This window comes from Canis aureus, chromosome 18, assembly GCF_053574225.1.
Source record: "Canis aureus isolate CA01 chromosome 18, VMU_Caureus_v.1.0, whole genome shotgun sequence".
Taxonomy (NCBI): domain Eukaryota; kingdom Metazoa; phylum Chordata; class Mammalia; order Carnivora; family Canidae; genus Canis; species Canis aureus.
Window position 1 is genome coordinate 14,761,326 of NC_135628.1, and position 18,451 is coordinate 14,779,776.

Below are 18,451 nucleotides of genomic sequence, written 5' to 3' on the forward strand. Positions count from 1 at the left end.
TGAAATCATTCATTTCTTTTTTCAAGGCCAAATACCTGTGCAGGCGTTGGGGGCATGTACTTCATAACTGACTTCTCATTGAGTCATGTCTGGGAGGGCTTTCTAGTCTTTTAAATTTAATCTGCATGCCTACAAAATTTCAAACTTCAGTAATGTGTGATTTAGAAAAATGTAGGAGATAATACATCTCCCATTAACAAAAGTTATTTAGAATCATGGTACAAGACAGCATGTTCCTCAGCAACAAAAGAAACAAATTACTACATGCAACAACATGGATGAATTTCATATGCCTCATACTAAGCAAAAGAAGTAAATTTCAAAAGATCACATATTGAGTGATTGAATTTATATGATATTCTGGAAAAGACAAAAGTACAGGGACAGAAAACAGATCAGAAGTTGACCGGGATGGAGGCATGGCTAGCGGTGTGGAGAGAGGGGTATTGTGGTCATTACAAAGCGGCATGAAGGAATTTTTCTGGGATGATTAAACTGTTCTATATTTTCATTATGGTAATGGTTACACAGCCGTATGCTTCCTATGGTACATTTTATGTGTCATCTCGGCTAGGTTATAGTACCCAGATATTCAGTCAAACATAAATCTGGATGGTATTGTGCAAGTATTTTGTAGATACGGTTAACACTTACTAAGTAGAGGAAGTTATCTCTGAGAGTGTGGGTGGGCCTCATCCAATCAGTTGAAAGGCCTTAAGGAGGAAGAAGAAATTCCCCCTCAAGACTGCAGCTTTAATTCCTGCCAAGGTTTCTAGGCTGCCAACCTTCTCCTGTAGACTTGGGCTTGTCAGCCCCTACAATTGTGTGAGCCAATTTCTTGAAATAAATTTATCTATCATCCATCTCTCTCTCTCTCTCTCTCTCTCTCTCTCTCTCTCCCCCCTTCTTTTCTTTGTCTATTTAGATATGATCTCCTACTGGTTCTGTTTCTCTGAAGAACCTAACTCATACAATGTTTATCAAAAATTATAGAAATATTCACCTAAAATAATAACTTTTATTGTATGTAAATTATATCACAATGAATCTGATTTTTAAAAAACTGATTTATAATATTAGTCAGGATTCCGTTTTAGGATGTACAGAAGAAAGTGCACATGTGTGGGCATGCATGTGTGCCCATGTACATTTGCCATGTGTGCCTTTGCAAGTATGTGTGTTTCTATAAGGGCTATGAGGAAGGTGGCTGAGTTTGAAAAAAAAGTCTTTAATCATGAAAGCGGAGCGATAAAAAGAAGTTCTCTGTTTGCAGTCTGGGCTGATTAGGAGGTGGATCCGCAGCAAAAGGAGACAGCCCCAGTGCAACAGGACACCAGTTGGTTTCTGTCACTGTACTAATGAGGCCTAACACTTGGGAGGGAAGTCAAATTAAAAGTTAACTATGATTTGTTGAGTACTCCCTAGTCACAAGAGGCTGTGCCAGGTGGTTCAGTGTAAACAAGGTTAATAAAGTATAGTTACTGTCCTCAATGTGCTCACAGTCTAGCAGGGAGCATATTAACAATTCCACAAATAACCGTTACCCTGGACACAGAATGGTAAGAGATATCAGCCAGAGAAAGAAAAGTCCGTAGTAAGTAAAGGGGGGCGGGGAAGGGGGGTTATCCCATTTGAGTGAAAAGGTCAAAGAGGACTTTGCAAAGTTGCACATTAGCTGGATCAGGAAAGAGGAATATTTCCAGAAGCTGAAAAGGGAGATGGGGAAGAGGGTATTTGGAGAGGAAAAAGCAGTACAAAACTAAATAAATAAAAATGCAGATCTGGGGAAACGTGGACTGCAGGAACTGGGAGCTCCAGCAGGGCCAAAGAGACAGTAAATGCAATTTAGTTATTAATTCAATAAATACTTGTTGAGGGCTTCCTAGGGGGCCAATTTTGCTAGAATATATATATATATATAACAAAATGGAAAAGGGGAAGATTAAGGTGAACACATGGGATAGGCAAGCCTTTCATTACAAATAGCTTTAAATGTTCCACTTCTATCAGAGAGTTGAATAAACCCAGATGTGAAAGGGGTCACCCTGTGCCTTCAGATCCAGTTAAGATTTGCTCAAGCCATCATTCCACACCCTATTAAATGCCCGATGTCTTTCTCGAGGGTTTTGATAATGCCCGGGTGCTTAGTCATCCTCACTTCTGGCTCTGATTTTCTGACCACCCTTAAATCCTTGTTTCCACATTGTGTCTTGCAGCTCTTCTGTTAAGGGTGTTCCACACCCCTCCGCCCATCCTTTTTCATGTCCTCAAGGATCAGACAGGCTCCTGTAAGTCCCCACTCACTCTTGCATCATCCGTTTCTCCCTCCTTCCCTGCTGCATTATTCCAACAATACTATAGAACCTTCAAACTTGAAAACCCTTGTCTTGCCTCAGCTACTGGCCCAATTCTGTGCTCCTGTTCATGAAAACGTGTGCAGTATTTGTCTACTCAGTGTCTCCAAGAAGGACTCACATCCCTTCTTGCTATTTAACAGATGGATAGAGTGTGAAGAAATCATAAAGGCTGGCCTTCTCCCTGGGGAACCCTCGAATGTATCAGCTGCTCAGGTTTGTAGAGAACATGAATGTAACCCAGTGTCTGAGGCAGGGCAGTAGGCTAAGGTCTGTGTGCCAGCGATCTGGAAGCCGGCTAGCGAAGCCAAACTGAGGATTCCCATTCCAGAAGCAGCCTGGGGGAGGCAAATTGAGGATTTCCACCCTATTTGTAGACTGACACCAAACCCTCTCATTCTCGGCCCTTCACATGGCCTAGGGTCCCTTATTCTAGAGTCTCTCACTGGTCTTATTTTTTAGGAACAAAAATCTTTCCTTCTCCCATGAGGTATGTTTGAAGAGGCTAGAATTGTCATCCGGCTGTGGAAAGTGAAGAGGAACCTGCTGTCTACAGAATTTCAAGCCCATCCCATGCCTCTGGGTGGTGGCACCTTGAGATGTAGAACAAGAAGCTGCTCTTGGGTTGTCTGGGTGGCTCAGTCGGTTAGGTGTCTGCCTTCGGCTCAGGTCACGATCCCAGGTGATCCTAGAGTCCTGGGATCCAGCCCCCACATGGGGTTCCCTGCTCGGCAGGGAGTCTGCTTCTCCCTTCCCTTGTTCTTGTTCTCTCTCTCTCTTTCTCTCTCTCTCGCTCTCCCATCAGATGGAAAAGCCCAGGTAAAAGTCCTCTCCTGTTGCCTGGAACTGTGATACCTGAGCAGGAATTCAGGGCCGCTGTCTCCAAAGCTACTGCCACCAGGAATGTTTCTAGCAAACTCAGGAGCAGACATTCCTTCTCCCTTCCCCCTCCCTTCCAATCTCCTGCTAGCCTCCCATGGACCGAATCTTCCCTTTGTTCCTCCAGGCATTCCAACGACTTTGTAATAAAGTTCCCTTGTTTGAGTGTCCTGAAGTGGTTTCCATTCTCCGGACAGGATCCCGCCAGGCACGTTCTTCCCTGCTCCGTTACTCGGTCCCCAGCACCACCATGTGAGTCCCGGCAGGTCTGAGCGCCCTCTGCAACCATCGCGTCTGCTTTTGCACACTTGTTTATTGCCTCCTCCCTTCTCATGGGAAGGCCTGGATTTAGACAATAGGAATCCTCTCCTGTCTCATTCACCCTTGTGTCACCAGCACCTAGAATAAACCCTGCCTTACAGTAGATGTACAAGAACTACTTGTTTGAAAGAATACATGTGAAAATCAGACTTAGACAATTTGCTTGGTTCCATTTTTTAAATTATCATCAGAATTCCTTTGGCCTTAGGACTTGACTGATAGTTTGGGGGAGACAGAGGACACTCCAGTATTCACCTTCCATTCTCCCCTCCTCCAACCTTCCCCACACCACCTCCCTTCAAGAGACCACACCTTCCCCAAATGCATCCCGTGGAAGGATAGTCTCCTCCTCTCTGGCCCCTACCCTACACCGGCATTCGGCCCTGAGCTTACCTGCCTACAGCCACACCTATCAACGTTCCCCATTTGGTAGACTGCCTCCTACCGACCTCGCCTTCAATCTGCCAGGGCAGAGCAATGCCAGACAGGGTTGATTTCCCCATCAATACAAACTGTACTTCTCTTCTTAGAAGGCAAAAATACCCACCACTGGTTTCAATTTAAAACCTTTTTTAAAAATAAGATTTTATTTATTCATGAGAGACAGAGACAGAGACACAGGCAGAGGGAGAAGGAGGCCCAATGTGGGACTCGATCCGGCAACCCCGGGACCACGACCTGAGCCAAAGGCAGACACTTAACCTCTGAGCCACTCAGGCGTCCCTTAAAACACCTTTAAAAAAAAAAACAACTGATGGTTTATTGCTTCTAGGTCGGTATGAAATCAGGAAGGCGTTCTCAGATATGGGGAAGCGTGGCACGTGAGGATAGTCGATAGTCTCCTCTCTGCTGAATCAAATAACCAATCTTGAGGGTAATAAAAGAAAATAAAATCGGCTCCCTGGCTATTCTCTAGCGGCACGTGCCTACCACAGATGCAAATTCAGGGAGGATAAGAACGGTGGGCACACCGGTGCCATTCACGACCGCCCCCCCGCCCCCCGCAACCTTCCTGTTTAACAAAGAAAACTCTTCCCATTCTAGTGATTTCCAGCAAATGGAAGCCAGCAAAAAAGGCACTCAGCGAAGGTTGTGTGTGTGTGTGTGTGAGTGTGTGTGTGAGTGTGTGTGTGAGTGTGTGTGAGTGTGTGTGAGTGTGCAATCACGACGGCTGCAAAGCTCGATAGGAGACCTAAGGATGCCAGACCTGGCCGGGAGGTGCATCGCTCGGGAAAGGCGCCAAGGTGGGGAGTCACCTTCAGACCAGGTGGGAGTCGGGAGGAGAACCGACGGCTGGACGGGCCGCGGCCAGGGTTGGCGGAGGTGATGGAGGGTCGCAGGCCGCGCAGAGCACAGGAGAGGAAGAAACAGAGGAGCGGGGTGGGAGTGGGGGTGGGGTGGGGGTGGGGTGGGGGTGGGGGGAGTCGGCCCGGCCGCCAACGGGCTCCTGCAGGCCGCGGAGGGGCGCCCCGGAGCTCGGCTGCAGCTGCGCGCTCGCTAACCCGGCCCGCGCCGCGGCGCCCCCAGGGGCGGGTTAGAGACGCGCGGCTCAGAGACCCGCCGCGGAAAGAGCGGGGGCGGGGAGGGGGCGGGGGAGGCGAACCGGGGGGGGGGGGCACCCGCTTATTTGCATAACAGTCCTTGCTCCCGTCCCCGGCGCTCCCGAAAATGAGATTGAGCATCAGGTGGCAAATCCCGTCGATCAAACTCCAGCGCCTCGCTCAGCTCCGGAACCCGAGGAAACCCCTCTGCAACCATCTCGACCAGATCTGCAACCAGATCGAGGTCAATTCTCCTCCGGCGGCGGGAGAGTGGAGGTTAGAGGCGTGCGCGGGTCTCCCCCTAGTGGGCAAACGGCCTCCCCTTGCCCTCGCCGGGCGACCCGTCCCCGCCGAACAGCCAGGAGGAGGAGGAAGCAGGGACGTCGCAGGCTTGATTCCCAAGGGGTTCTCTTCGGTGGGAAGAACAAAACCGGGGTGGGGTCTTTACACCCCATTGGAGAATCTTTCCCTTTGGCGTGTTTGTGATTCATCAGTTGGAGTCGATTCTGGGGTCTCCCTGCAAGGAACAGTTAGCAGAGGAGGTAGGAGCAGAGTAAGCAGGGAGATGTTAAAGGCCCAGGTCACCTGCGGGGGGGTGGGGTGGGGGTGGGGGCTATGTTATTGGGGGACAAGCCAGGGAGGTCTGCGGCAAATAAAGAGTAACTGGAGAGAGAGGCTCCCATCCTCATGGACACCATGAGTCCTGATAGCTCGTCCCTTGGACAGTGGCAGGTCAGCAGCTTGGCCAGGCTGACAGTGTCCCGTGAGGTGTCCTTGTACCAGTGTCCCCTGCCGGTTCTCGCCCTGTTGGAACAAACAGCCTTGTGGCCTATTCTTCTTGAAAAATAGGGGGAGTCATCTCTGCCCTTGATTGGTCTTGACCAGTCCTATCATAGTCTGCTCCAGCTATTCTTGGCTTTCAGTAGGAAAACTATTTTTTAAAGATTTTATTTATTTATTTATTCATGAGAGACACAGAGAGAGGCAGAGACACAGGCAGAGGGAGAAGCAGGTTCCATGCAAAAGCCCGATGAAGGACTCGATCCTGGAACTCCAGGATCACCACCTGAGTCAGAGGCAGATGGTCAACTGCCTGAGCCACCCAAGTGTCCCATCAGTAGGAAAACTTGAATCTATGCAATGGCCCTCAAAAGAGTTTCTGAGATTCTGAATATGTGCACACATTTTAAGTGTATGTGTGTGCGTGTGTGTATGTACTTGTCCTTTTAAAGAAATTTTTAAAGATTTTATTTATATATTCATGAGAGACACAGAGAAAGGCAGAGACACAGGCAGAGGGAGAAGTAAGCTCCCTGCAAAGAGCCCAATGCCGGACTCGATTCCAGGCCCCCAGGATCACAACCTGAGCCATAGGCAGACTCTCAACCACAAAGCCACCCAGGCGTCCCTGTAGTTGTCCTTTTGATTTTTTTTTTTTTAATGATAGTCACACACACAGAGAGAGAGAGAGAGGCAGAGACATAGGCAGAGGGAGAAGCAGGCTCCATGCACCAGAAGCCCAACATGGGATTCGATCCCGGGTCTCCAGGATCGCGCCCTGGGCCAAAGGCAGGCGCTAAACCGCTGTGCCACCCAGGGATCCCTATAGTTGTCCTTTTGGATGAAAGCTTATGGACTGCTAATTCGTGGGGTTTTCATAGTATCTATAACTAAGAAATATTATAAAGCACTGGAAAAACTAGCCCCAGCAGCAATAGGGTATTGAGGCTGTAGAGTCAGAATGCCTAAATTCAAATCCAACTAGATTCTTTAGGAAAGTAACTTAATCTCTCCAAGCCTCAGTTTCTTCATTTGTAAGATAGGGATGATAATAGTAGCACTTAACCCAGTGACTTGGTGCAAAGATGAAATGATACAACATATACAATGCACTTAGCAAATTGCCTGACACATATTAATTGCTCTGTAAAGGTTGGACTTTATTACCAAGAGAAACTCCTTTAAACATGTGTAAAATGTTAGGTTCTTTAAAATCCCAGTGTGTGTATCATGCACTTTCCAATAATTTTGTGATTTTTTTTTGGATGAGGTAAAAGGGTTATTTTGTCTTTTGATTAGGAAAACATGTAATTTCTTTGAAATAACGTAAGTATCTAGGGTGATGAACTAGATTATAGAATTACAAAATTATATAATTTTAAAGTAAGCGGAGACCTGAATTATCTAATCATATCCCCTTCAATGCCATTTTATGGATATAATAATCAAGAAGCATCTTGAAAAATGACTTGTCCAGGTCAACTCCAATTTTGTGGCCACAATCCAGGACCTAATTCTGAGCTAGTTTTACCACAGCTCTCAAAGACCTTTTTAGCTTCCCCCAACCCCCATTTCATCAGATTCTCAAAGGTCTATAAAAAAAGAAGATTGAGAATGGCTGTCCCATAGGAAACATCACCATCTATCAGAACTCTGCTCAAATCCCTGACTTCCTAGACCCTTTGGCTCAAAGCCAGTATTTTTTTTTTTCCTCTGAGCATTGTGCGTCACAGTCTCCTCACTGTGCATCTTAGTTTTATGATGCATATCACATTATATTTCTCTTTTTGTCCTATTAGAACGTAAACTTCTTGAAGACAGGAGATATGACCTTGCATCTAATAGAATCTGACAAAATAATGTTTCACGAAGGAAAGGATAGAAGGTACAAAGGTATCGGAAGGGCACCTATTTCATTGGTGAACTTGAACCTGAAAAAATTCCAGAAGACCTAAGAGAAGCCCATTGCTCATTGCTGACACTTTCTCCGGGAGACATCTGGAAACAATATGAAGTATAATCAGCCTGTAATCAGGGCCAACAGCACAGAAAGGTTAGAGGTGGGTTGTCAGGAAAAAAATCCAAAACCCATTTACACCTTGGGGACAGGACTCCAGAAACTCAGATGGAAAAAAGATGAGATTCCAGCCTGAAAATAGAATATATGTCAAGGATTTGTTCATAAGAGCATGATTCCTTGCTCTAGCTCCTAGATCAAGACCCCCAGTGAAAGAACAGAGCTGACCAAGTGCTGGGCTTGGTCCGCGCATCTGAGATTGGACAGGGTTGGGGGGTGGTTATCCCCAGCTTTGCAAATGAGAACCCAAGTGGGAAGATGCCAGCTGAGATCCGAGTCTCCCCTGTGTGTCTTCTACTGTTGCTCCTCAGCCTTTCCTCCTTACTGTGCCTCAGATTTGGCCACGGCAGGAGAAGCATGGCCACACTTTCTGCCAGTGCAACAGTTGTTCTCACGGAGCAAGGCCTGTGAACCTGAGCTTATGTGTCTCTGCTTTCACTGCATCTGTATCTTTGGGGTAAATCACCAGTAGTGTAATTGCTGGGTCGTAGGGCAGTTCTATTTTTAACTCTTTTTTTTTTTTTTTAAATAAACTTGTACTCTCTCTTTTTTTTTTTTTAAATGTTTATTTATTTATGATAGTCACACAGAGAGAGAGAGGCAGAGACATAGACAGAAGGAGAAGCAGGCTCCATGCACCAGGAGCCCGACATGGGATTCGATCCCGGGTCTCCAGGATCGCGCCCTGGGCCAAAGTCAGGCACCAAACCGCTGCGCCACCCAGGGATCCCTATTTTTAACTCTTTGAGGAACCTTCACACAGCTTTCCAGAGCGGCTGTCCCAGTTCACATTCCCACCAACAGGGCAAGAGGGGTCCCCTTTCTCCACATCCTCTCCAACATTTGTGGTTTCCTGTTTTGTTAATTTTCCCCATTCCCACTGGTGTGAGGTGGTATCTCATTGTGGTTTGGATTTGTATTTCCCTGATGGCAAGTGATGCGGAGCATTTTCTCATGTGCTTGTTGGCCATGTGTAGGTCTTCTTTGGAGAAATTTCTGTTCATGTCTTCTGCCCATTTCATGATTGGATTGTTTGTTTCTTGGGCATTGAGTTTAATAAGTTCTTTATAGATCTTGGATACTAGTCCTTTATCTGATTCATCACTTGCAAATATCTTCTCCCATTCTGTAGGTTGTCTTTTAGTTTTGTTGACTTTTCTTTTGCTGTGCAGAAGCTTTTTATCTTGATGAAGTCCCAATAGTTCATTTTTGCTTTTGTTTCCCTTGCCTTCAGAGATGTATCTTGCAAGAAGTTGCTGTGGCCAAGTTCAAAAAGGGTGTTGCCTGTGTTCTCTAGGATTTTGATGGATTCTTGTCTCACATTTAGATCTTTCATCCAGATGCAGTGAAAACCGGAGACACCTGCACCCCAATGTTTATAGCAGCAATGTCCACAATAGCCAAACTGTGGAAGGAGACTTGGTGTCCATCGAAAGATGAATGGATGAAGAAGATGTGGTCTATGTATAAAGTGGAATATTCCTCAGCCACTAGAAACAATGAATATCCATCATCTGCTTCAATGTGGATGGAACTGGGGGGTATTATGCTGAGGGAAGGAAGTCAATCAGAGAAGGACCAACATTACATGGTCTCATTCATTTGGGGAATATAAAATATAGTGAAAGAGATTAAAAGGGAAAGGAGATAACATGAGTGGGAAATATCAGTGAGGGTGAGAGAACATGAGAGGCTCCTAACTCTGGAAAATGAACAAGGAGTAGTGGAGAACGAGGTGGGCGGGGGCATAGGGTGACTGGGTGACGGGCACTGAGGGGGCACTTGACGGGATGAGCACTGGGTGTTATGCTATATGTTGGCAAATCGAACTCCAATAAAAAAATACACAAAAAAACACCTGAGTTTAGATCATTCTTTGCCTCCCCTGAAAGAATACGCACTAAAAGGGAGCCCTGAGCACCGTGTGTCTGAATTGGGTAAGTGATCACTAACCCAAGAGAAACTCATAAAATGCAGTGTGAACTTATTGACCCCAAAGCATCCCTTTAACATGGCAGATACAGTAGCTTAAGGAAAACTTGGGGTAATGTGCTCATTTCTGATCATTAGGAAGGAATCAGGATTCATTCCTTTTCAAATCAGATTTTGGTCTTGACAGAGGGCAGAAGCAACTTACTTCATTTTACCTTTAAATTATCTGGAGACCTGCTTTTCAATAGCTGGACAAAATAGGTGCTGCGTTTGTGTCTTTTTGACCGCAGAAACTCACCTTCCAGAACAAAAGGACATCATCAAGATTCCACTGCTCAGAGGCAGAGAATTTACAGAGTGATGTTTGAAGTTCTGGGGTTAATTAAACACTAAAATGTATCTGAGAGTAGCAAGTGAGGGAACAATTATTTTCCATGGGATTTAGATCTATTCTGGTCTTTAGTAAATTGCAAATGTTACTGCAATGCCCGGGTCCCAAGGGTAAGAACAGAAGAGAGTAGTCTGAACGCTACCGAGGTTTTACTTACCCAAATGAGCAGCTTTTGAAACAGGGCATTTGGGTCTCTCCTCTTGTGTTAGATGCTCAAATCAGCAATAGCATCCTTCCACCCACCCAGCCCCTGGCACAAAATCCACTGTGTTTCAGGGAAGAAGGAAGGTAAATACCAGAGGACATAGGGACGATTCCTAGGGATTTGAGGAGAAACTGTCTCCAGGGATGCTGGTGTGGACAGGTGATGCCTCTGAGAGAGTTGGCTGGTTGCCCGCTAATAGCTATTGGCTCTTTTTGTACCACCCAACCATTTTGTTCGATGTTAAAGAAAAAAAATCACATTTTCAAACTGTGTCCAAACTAGGAATGACTGTAGGACACAATTCAGGCTGCCGAGATGAAAGCAGAATATGGGAAATATTTCTCCAAAGCTTCTGAGTCAGCAAAGATGTGTGCCTTAGCGAAGACCTTTGCTCTTCCTCTTATTTCTTCCTGGAATGGATGCAAGATGCTGAAGGCAAAGCAGAGATATGCATGAGGACAAAATTCACAATGCTAGGAAAAAGATAAAGTGCTTGAGTCCTGGGTGGCAACACGGAGCCTCCTATCAAGCCTGGACTCCCTGACTCCAGTGTTCATCATATAAGGCAAACGACATCTTGATGGTTATTATTATGCACTAATTAATGGATTTTTCTCCTACTTGCAACCAAATGCAGTTCCTACAGATGTAGGTCTACTGTCCTGATGATTCTGAGGTTCCATATTTCCCTTGAACTTTGATGCAAATCAAGAGAGAGAAAGAGATGGAGAGGTGTGGTAAAACTGTTTTTTCTCTCTTTATGACCAAATTGAATTAGACTGTGTTTCTGACCTTCAGTGAGATCTGGAGGCTCAAGAGAAAAAAATTTTTATTTCAGAAAAAATGGAAGGATTTGTTTTCACATTTAACTCTATAGCTTCTGAAACTCATACATGCTACAGAAGTGCAGTATAACAAACAACTAAATATAATACCAGGCGATTATATTAAGTTCATCAGCTTTTGCATTTAGAAAGAGACCCTTCCTCCTGAGGCCCCAGCTGTCCCTGCTCACTGTTGGGGGCCCCACTTTTACTTCTCTACTAAGATCTTTCTTCTATCTTCCTTTTCCCCCATGTTTCAGGGCCATAAAGCTTTGTCATATCAGCTGACCAGGGGAAACATTTAAAATTCCTATTAGTTTATTTGATAGCAACTTAGCCTCCTGCGTTTTATCATCTCTCATCTCTTCCATTTCATAGTGGAAGAATTATTAATATGTTTTCTTGGACCAAAGGAGCAGTCTCTGGGTTCTCCACTTTAGCTTTGCTTTGATAGTCTCTCAAGCCCCTGATTAAATTTTTAGGCTGAGCTCAAAATTGGAGGGTTTTACTCTTCCCAACCATGACTATCAGCACAAAATGGTGTGCATGGGCCAGGAGGCCATGCTGGAATCTTTATTATCTTACATTCCAAAGAAAACTGTATGGATATTAGAGGTTCCTCTCCCCCCCCACCCTCCCGCTTGTATTTATTTATTTTTTATTTTTTAAAACTTACTTATTTTAAAGAGAGACACAGAGAGAGGGCTTGAGTGGGAGGGAGGGACAGAGGGAGAGGGAGAGGCAGACTCTCAAGCCGACTCTACCCTCAGCGTGGAGCCTGCCTGAGGGCTCGATCTCACCACCCTGAGATCATGACCTGAGCTGAAGTCAAGAGTCGGAGGCTTAACCCACTGAGCCACCCAGGTGCCCCTCTCCTCTCTTAATAGAGATATTCATGTAGACCCTGGTAGTGCAAGAAACCCAAGTATGAAGAATTGAGAAGCATAGTTTAAGTGGTGAGCATACCCAGGACTAGCTGTTTAAGCTCAGCTCACCAACTCAGCAGCAAGGACCAGAGTTCTCCCCGACCCCGCAATCCCTTCTCTCCAGTAGCTTCCTGTGGGCTGTGGCATGCTCCCTGCCTCAGTTCCCACAGGGTCAGTGGCTCCTGGCTCAGGCATGAGCCCCAGCTCCCCTGTACAGCGACACTCCGATTTCCCCTGTCCTCTTAGCCAGAGCTTCTCTTCCTGTTGAAGTTGCCAACTGCCTGACAGCCACTGTCCCTGGACTGGATCCAGGTGAATCCCCAACTTTGCTCTCACTAGTCATACTCTTCACGTATCTCCTGGGCCATGTCCTCAAGAAATGCGTGTGTACCTTGGCGAAGAGTCAAAGCAGAGCTGCTGCAGGGACTCTGACACCTGTGTTCCCCCTAATATGCACACACGTACCCACAAGAACACACCCATTACCATGCAGAGAACGGATGTTCCGCTCAAGGCTCATCACTGCCTCGCTTGCATCAGGTTACTTACCACCCTGTGTCTTTTCGGGAAATATTGCCAGACCACTGCCATCTCCGCTGGGAGGCGGTGCAATGAAATGGTTAAGACCATGGGCTTAGTGGCTCATAAAGTTGGGCTCACCTCCCAACTTGCTGCTTTTTAGCGAAGTGACTATGACAAAGTTACTTAACCTTTCTGAGCCTCAGTTGCCTCATCTTTAAAATGGGATTAATTGATTATCCATGTGATTTTTATTTATTTATTTTTTTATTTTTTTATTTATTTATTTTTTTTTTATCCATGTGATTTTTAAAAAGGATTATATAGGATGATACAGGTTAAGTATTGAGTACTAGGGCTGACTCCTCATAAGTGTTAGTAATTTGGCATTTTCAATAATGGATTTCTTCATTTTGCAGTTAACTCAGAGGCTGGGAAGCCAGCACCAGCATGTGCACATGCATACACACACACACACACACACACACACAGGTGAATTGCTTGCTGGTCTCACTTCAGCGGGGACTAGTCCCTCCCCAGGAAGGTAGGTCCGAAGGCTCCTTCTAGCTTCTTCTATTCACCCCCTTAGTAATTTTTTTCTTGGTCCCTCTTACACCAGATCCCAACACAACATGTTAAAAAAGGAATATGGAAGTTTGTTTCCCCCCATTTAGGCTGGCGATGCTCCTAGGAGCAGAGTGAAGGGCTTTTACCATGCTGCGGAGGGGGAATGTCAAGCAAACGGAGAAATCACTGGCACTGGGCAGTTTACAATAAGTCTTCTGAAAGAAATACAAAGAAAAAGCATGGGGTTCACCTAGAAAAGGCAAAACCGTCTAGAGGAGTCACTTGAGATGGACTTCAAAAGAAAGAAAGGATTTCAACATGCAAAAAAGTAGACGGGGAAGGCAGTCTTAGCAGAAGGTGAAGTGAGGACAAAATGTCATAAATTGGAAATTGTGGAGCATATTCAATTTGGCTGGATCAAGAGGTAAATTTCTAGCTTTTCAAAGTAAAGTTTAGCCTTGGTTAATGTTTAGCTAGGCCTTTATTCCTTTATTCCCATTCATTACAGTGGAGGCCAGGGAAAGACCCTTCTGGGAAAATGTAGGAAAGTTGAAGAAAAAGTGAAAATCAGGCTTGTGACTTTGCTGGATTTTCTCTATGGGGTCTATACAATCCTGTAAATGAGGAGTCCTTATATGTCCTTACAACCCCATTGTGATACATACACATGATCCTATCTATCTGTACACATGTGTATGGTATGTGGTCATTATGAATGTGTGTGTGTGTGTGTATTTGTACACACAGGTACAAATTCATTATATATTCCTATGTATCTCTGCTGGGTAAGACTATGGGAAATTCAAGTAAAAATTCATATCTTTTAATTTTCTTTCTTTCCTCCTTCCTTACTTAGCAAATACTCAATGAAAGAAGCTAAGAAGCCCAAGTATGAAATAAATGGAGCTTTAGAAAACAAAAACAAAATGGTACCTTGTTCATGTTGATAGTTGACCTGAAAATGTCAGGGAATTTGTGGAAATAGAAGTAACATTAGCTAAATAAGATTCTATCCATAGCAGAATGAAGATATTAATGAGCCCCCTCCAGGCTACATTTTCAGAGCAGACCCATAAAATCTTTAAAAGTTGATTTTAACAACCCCCCTGAGATTTTCTGCCAGCTCCAGAGGAGCAAATTGAAAAGAGAGATCAAAAAAAAGAAAGAAAGAAAAGAGAGATCACAAAGCTATTGACCTCCGTTTGTTCCTTTTCCTCCTCACCCATTCTAGCCTCCACGGCAGGTCAGCATTGACTCCTTGGGGACAGAGGAGAGGAGCTGAGTAAGTTGTCATTTAGTTGCCTAATGTCCTTGTCCATCTCTGACTTAATGCACCTGAAGAACAGTGTACCTCCAGCTTGGCACTTCACTCAAATTATCAGAGAAGTTTTGCACAGAGCATTCCTTATTGTTCCCATAAACACAGAGACAATCAGTGAGTTAAAGAGATGAAGACAGAAGGATGGGAAAGTGACACACCACACATGGCTCCAACGGGATTGATAAAGAGTTTTGCTTTACTCTAAATGTAGAAAAACGGCATTAGAGATTCAGAGCAAGGCAGTACCATGATCTAGTTACAAAGGTCATTCTCAGGGCACCTGGGTGGCTCAATCAGTTAAGCACCTGCCTTTGGGGTCAGGTTCTGATCCCAGAAGTCTGGGATGGAGCCCCACATCAGGCTCCCTACTCAGCAAGGAGTCTGCTTCTTCCGTGCCTCTGCCTCTGCTTCTGCTCCTCCAGCTTGTGCTCTTTCACTCTCACTCACTCTCTCTCTCTCTCTCAAATAAAAATCTTTTTTAAAAAAGTGTTTAAGAAGGTCACTCTCAGAGCACCTGGGTGGCTCAGTTGGTTAAGTTCTGATTCCTGATTTTGGCTAGGTCATGGGATCAAACCTTGCTTCAGGTTCTGCACTCAATGTGGACTCTGCTTGTCCCTCTCCCTCTGCTCCTCCCCCTGCTTGTGCTCTCTCTCTCTCTTTTTATCTCTAAAATAAATAATAAATAAATTAAAATATATATATAACTCATTGTTTTGTAGAGAATTAACTGGAGTGACACGAAATGGAAGCAGGAGGATGAGGTGAGTGGTCTAGGAAAAAGATGTGTTAAGCTCACACACGTACGTGAATAAATATACACCTATATATGCATACCCACGTAGAAATATCTATATATACATATGTTTCTATTTATTTGTAATAAAATGACCACCACACTTTGGCCTTCTGTAATTCTTTTTCTTGTAACAATTATTTTTCTCATCTCTTCTGAAAAATCACTGTTGACCGGTGCGTAGTATTCCATTAAAATGGATGCGTTGCAGGTTATCAGACTAATTTTTTGCTGTTGGCCACTTATTTCTAGTTTTTGTTATTAATGATGATACTTTTAGTAGCATGTTTGCCAAAAGATCATTGAGTATATCTCTGGTCATGTCTTTAAAGTTAATTATTGATGTGCAACTGGGTCTAAGGTTTTCTTTTTAAGTATTTTGACACAGAATGCCAAACTAAGCCCTCCACAATGGCTATTCCTCACTTGTACCCATATCACAAGTGTATGGTGATGCCCGACTCCGCATACTCCCCCCTTATGATTTAAATTTGCCAGGTTAATGAACAGAAATACTGCAGTTATTTCAAGTAGTATTTCTTTGATTATTAATGAGGCTAAATATATAGTTTCCCTTTTCATGTCTTTTTTCATGCATTGTCTTCAAGTAGAGCGAGAGTTAAGCACGAAGGTTGCTTAAAGTATGGACACAAGAATGTGAATCATACACAAAACCTGTGGCGGTCTATAAATTCTCTGTGGTTTATTAAGTGATTTCTTACATCTACCTGACCTCTAGGTTGCTACATGGCATCTCACTTGCTGAGCAAATCTGCCAATGAGTGTAAATAGAAGTAAATGCTTTGAAAGTTGGTCCAAGTTTTTATCTGGTATGGGAAATGTGGTGCTTAACAAATGATCCTACAACACCCTTGCGAATCCCATGCTGGTCTCGCTGTAAAATTAATTGAATAATTAGGGTTTGTGGCTCTCTAGTGAAGGAAAGAAACTCCAATTTTCAGGCAAGCCATGCAAGCGAGAGAGCAGAAGCTCCAGGAGACATATTATGGGAAATGGCTCTCAGCGGCCACCCTTTACGATGGATGGTACCCGGATGCCATGAATTTGGCCACGGAGTCATGGGGTCTGCACCCTTGCTTAAATGTAACCATGGATTGCTACCTGTAGGAAGAAAGAAGTCATGCTCACTTTTTATTGGCAAAACATTAAAAATGTGAGAACTTAGAAAGGGCTTAGAAGTTAGGAGACATAAAAGCTGAGAGACTGGTAGTAAAATAAGTGAACAAATTTGTGGTTTTTCATTTCTGAGGTTTAGTGCTGAGCTTTTATTGACTCAGAAGCAAATAGGTAAATCATTCCATGAAGTGCTAACTTGGAGTCTGAATAGCTTTTGACTTTCATCATGCTCAGCTTAAACGGCGGCCGGAATGGGGTTGGTAGGCATGTGTGTCTTTTAATAAATACGAAAAACGTAGAAATCCCCTTTCTCATTTTTTAAAAAAATTGAATCCTGTGACCTTGGAAATAAAACAGCTAAAATTAATGTAATCTTTATTCCTTTAACCACAAAGGGAATCATGGATCCCAAGACCCTACCACCGCCCTGGGTTAGGCGTCAGGATCAAATCTCAGTGATTGACACTTCCCACCAAGTCACTGTGCTCCCCGAGGACATCATTTAAGCAAGATTGCCCCTCCAGCCACCACGTACATCAGCGGAAAATACATGATACTAGGATTTTTTTTTAAATCTTTTTGTTCCTGGGGGAATGTAATAAAGTCATATAATAAAGTAATGGAGTCTTTGAGCAAAAGAGGAAATAACATTTATGAATCAACTTCTGTGTACCAGGACCTCTAGTTGTTTTTCTTTTCTTTTTTGCAGTTAATTCTTATAACAATCCTCTGAGATAGCTATGAATATTGTCATTTTTCTGATGAGGAAATTCAGGTTCAGAGAAATGAAGGAGCAGGTTGACAGCCTCAGAGACAGAGTAAATTTAGAGCTGTGTGACTTGGAAGACTACAAATCTTCTACTGCCTATTGACATTCTGGGTTTCAGGATCTGGAGAAAACTCCCCCTTCACTCAGGGAGGAAGAGAGAGGGGAGCAGGAGTGACCAGTGTGCCCAAACCCAGCCTGAAGGGCCTTGACAGGCAATTTAGCTGCACCCTTGTCATGTGCATGTGAGGACATGGAAGCCCAGGGACACAGGCCAAGTTTCCTCGAAGCAGAGTCTGAAATGGGGATTGGTTAAGGGATGCAGGCTGGAGAGGGGAAGAAACTAAGCATAGATGTGGTTTGGGGCTCCCAGCCGAGAGCCAGCACCAGCTGCCTGGCTGCCAAGATGCTATCGTGGATGCCCCAGCCCTAGGGGAGCCTCTACAGCTGCCACCATGTGGAGCAGAGACAAGCTGTCCTCACTGAGTCCTGCCCCGAGTCCCGACCCTCAGGATCATGGGCACCATCACGGTTTTGTCTTCATCCAGCCACTAAGTTTGGGTGGCTTTTTTGCAGTGATAGATTGCTAAAACATCCCCAAAGCTGTATCCAGTAGAGAAAGAACATTCCTCAAAGCAAAATCTGGTTACTGTCTCTAGCAGGAGTCTGCATATCCTGAGGAAGAAAATATATGTTAGATAATGTACTCTTAATCCCCTTTATCTATCTCACCCATGCTCCCACCTGCCCCCTCCCCGCCCCCGCCCCCCAGCAACCAACCAGTATGTGCTCTGTATTTAGAATCTGGGTTTCATTGTTGTGGTTTATCTCTTTGTTTCATTTGTCTTATTTCTTACATTTCACATAAAGAGTGGAATCAATCATATTATATTTGTCTTCCTCTGACTGACTTTTTTCACTTACCATTATACTCTCTATATTTGTGTGTCTGTGAACTTTGTGTGTCTGTGTGTGCCCCTGAGACTGTGTGCCTGGCATGTCTCTGTGGGTGTGTTCCTATTCTATGTATACATCCACGTGTATCTGGCGTTTCCACGACTGTGCACCTGCTGGGTGGTGAGGTGTGTTGGTTCTATGTGTATCCCTGTATGTCTGTA

At 44.5% G+C, this 18,451-nt stretch overlaps 1 protein-coding gene across 4 annotated transcripts; it reads left to right on the plus strand.

The window, feature by feature from the left end:
* The first annotated feature begins 5,164 nt into the window (after positions 1-5,164).
* LOC144288602 (uncharacterized) lies at positions 5,165-18,090 on the plus strand. 4 transcript variants are annotated; one of them, XR_013356567.1, is made up of 5 exons: positions 5,165-5,371; positions 7,675-7,935; positions 14,548-14,598; positions 15,357-15,398; positions 16,963-18,090. XR_013356567.1 is itself a non-coding variant. In XM_077856226.1 (4 exons), the coding sequence occupies exons 1-4, from the start codon at positions 5,223-5,225 to the stop codon at positions 17,024-17,026; spliced, it is 306 nt and encodes a 101-aa protein (XP_077712352.1). In that variant the 5' UTR covers positions 5,165-5,222; the 3' UTR covers positions 17,027-18,088. The 4 variants fall into 4 exon arrangements, 1 of the variants encoding a protein (XP_077712352.1); XR_013356569.1 differs by lacking the exon at positions 14,548-14,598; XM_077856226.1 differs by lacking the exon at positions 7,675-7,935 and having other exon boundaries at positions 16,963-18,088.
* Positions 18,091-18,451: the final 361 nt, after the last annotated feature.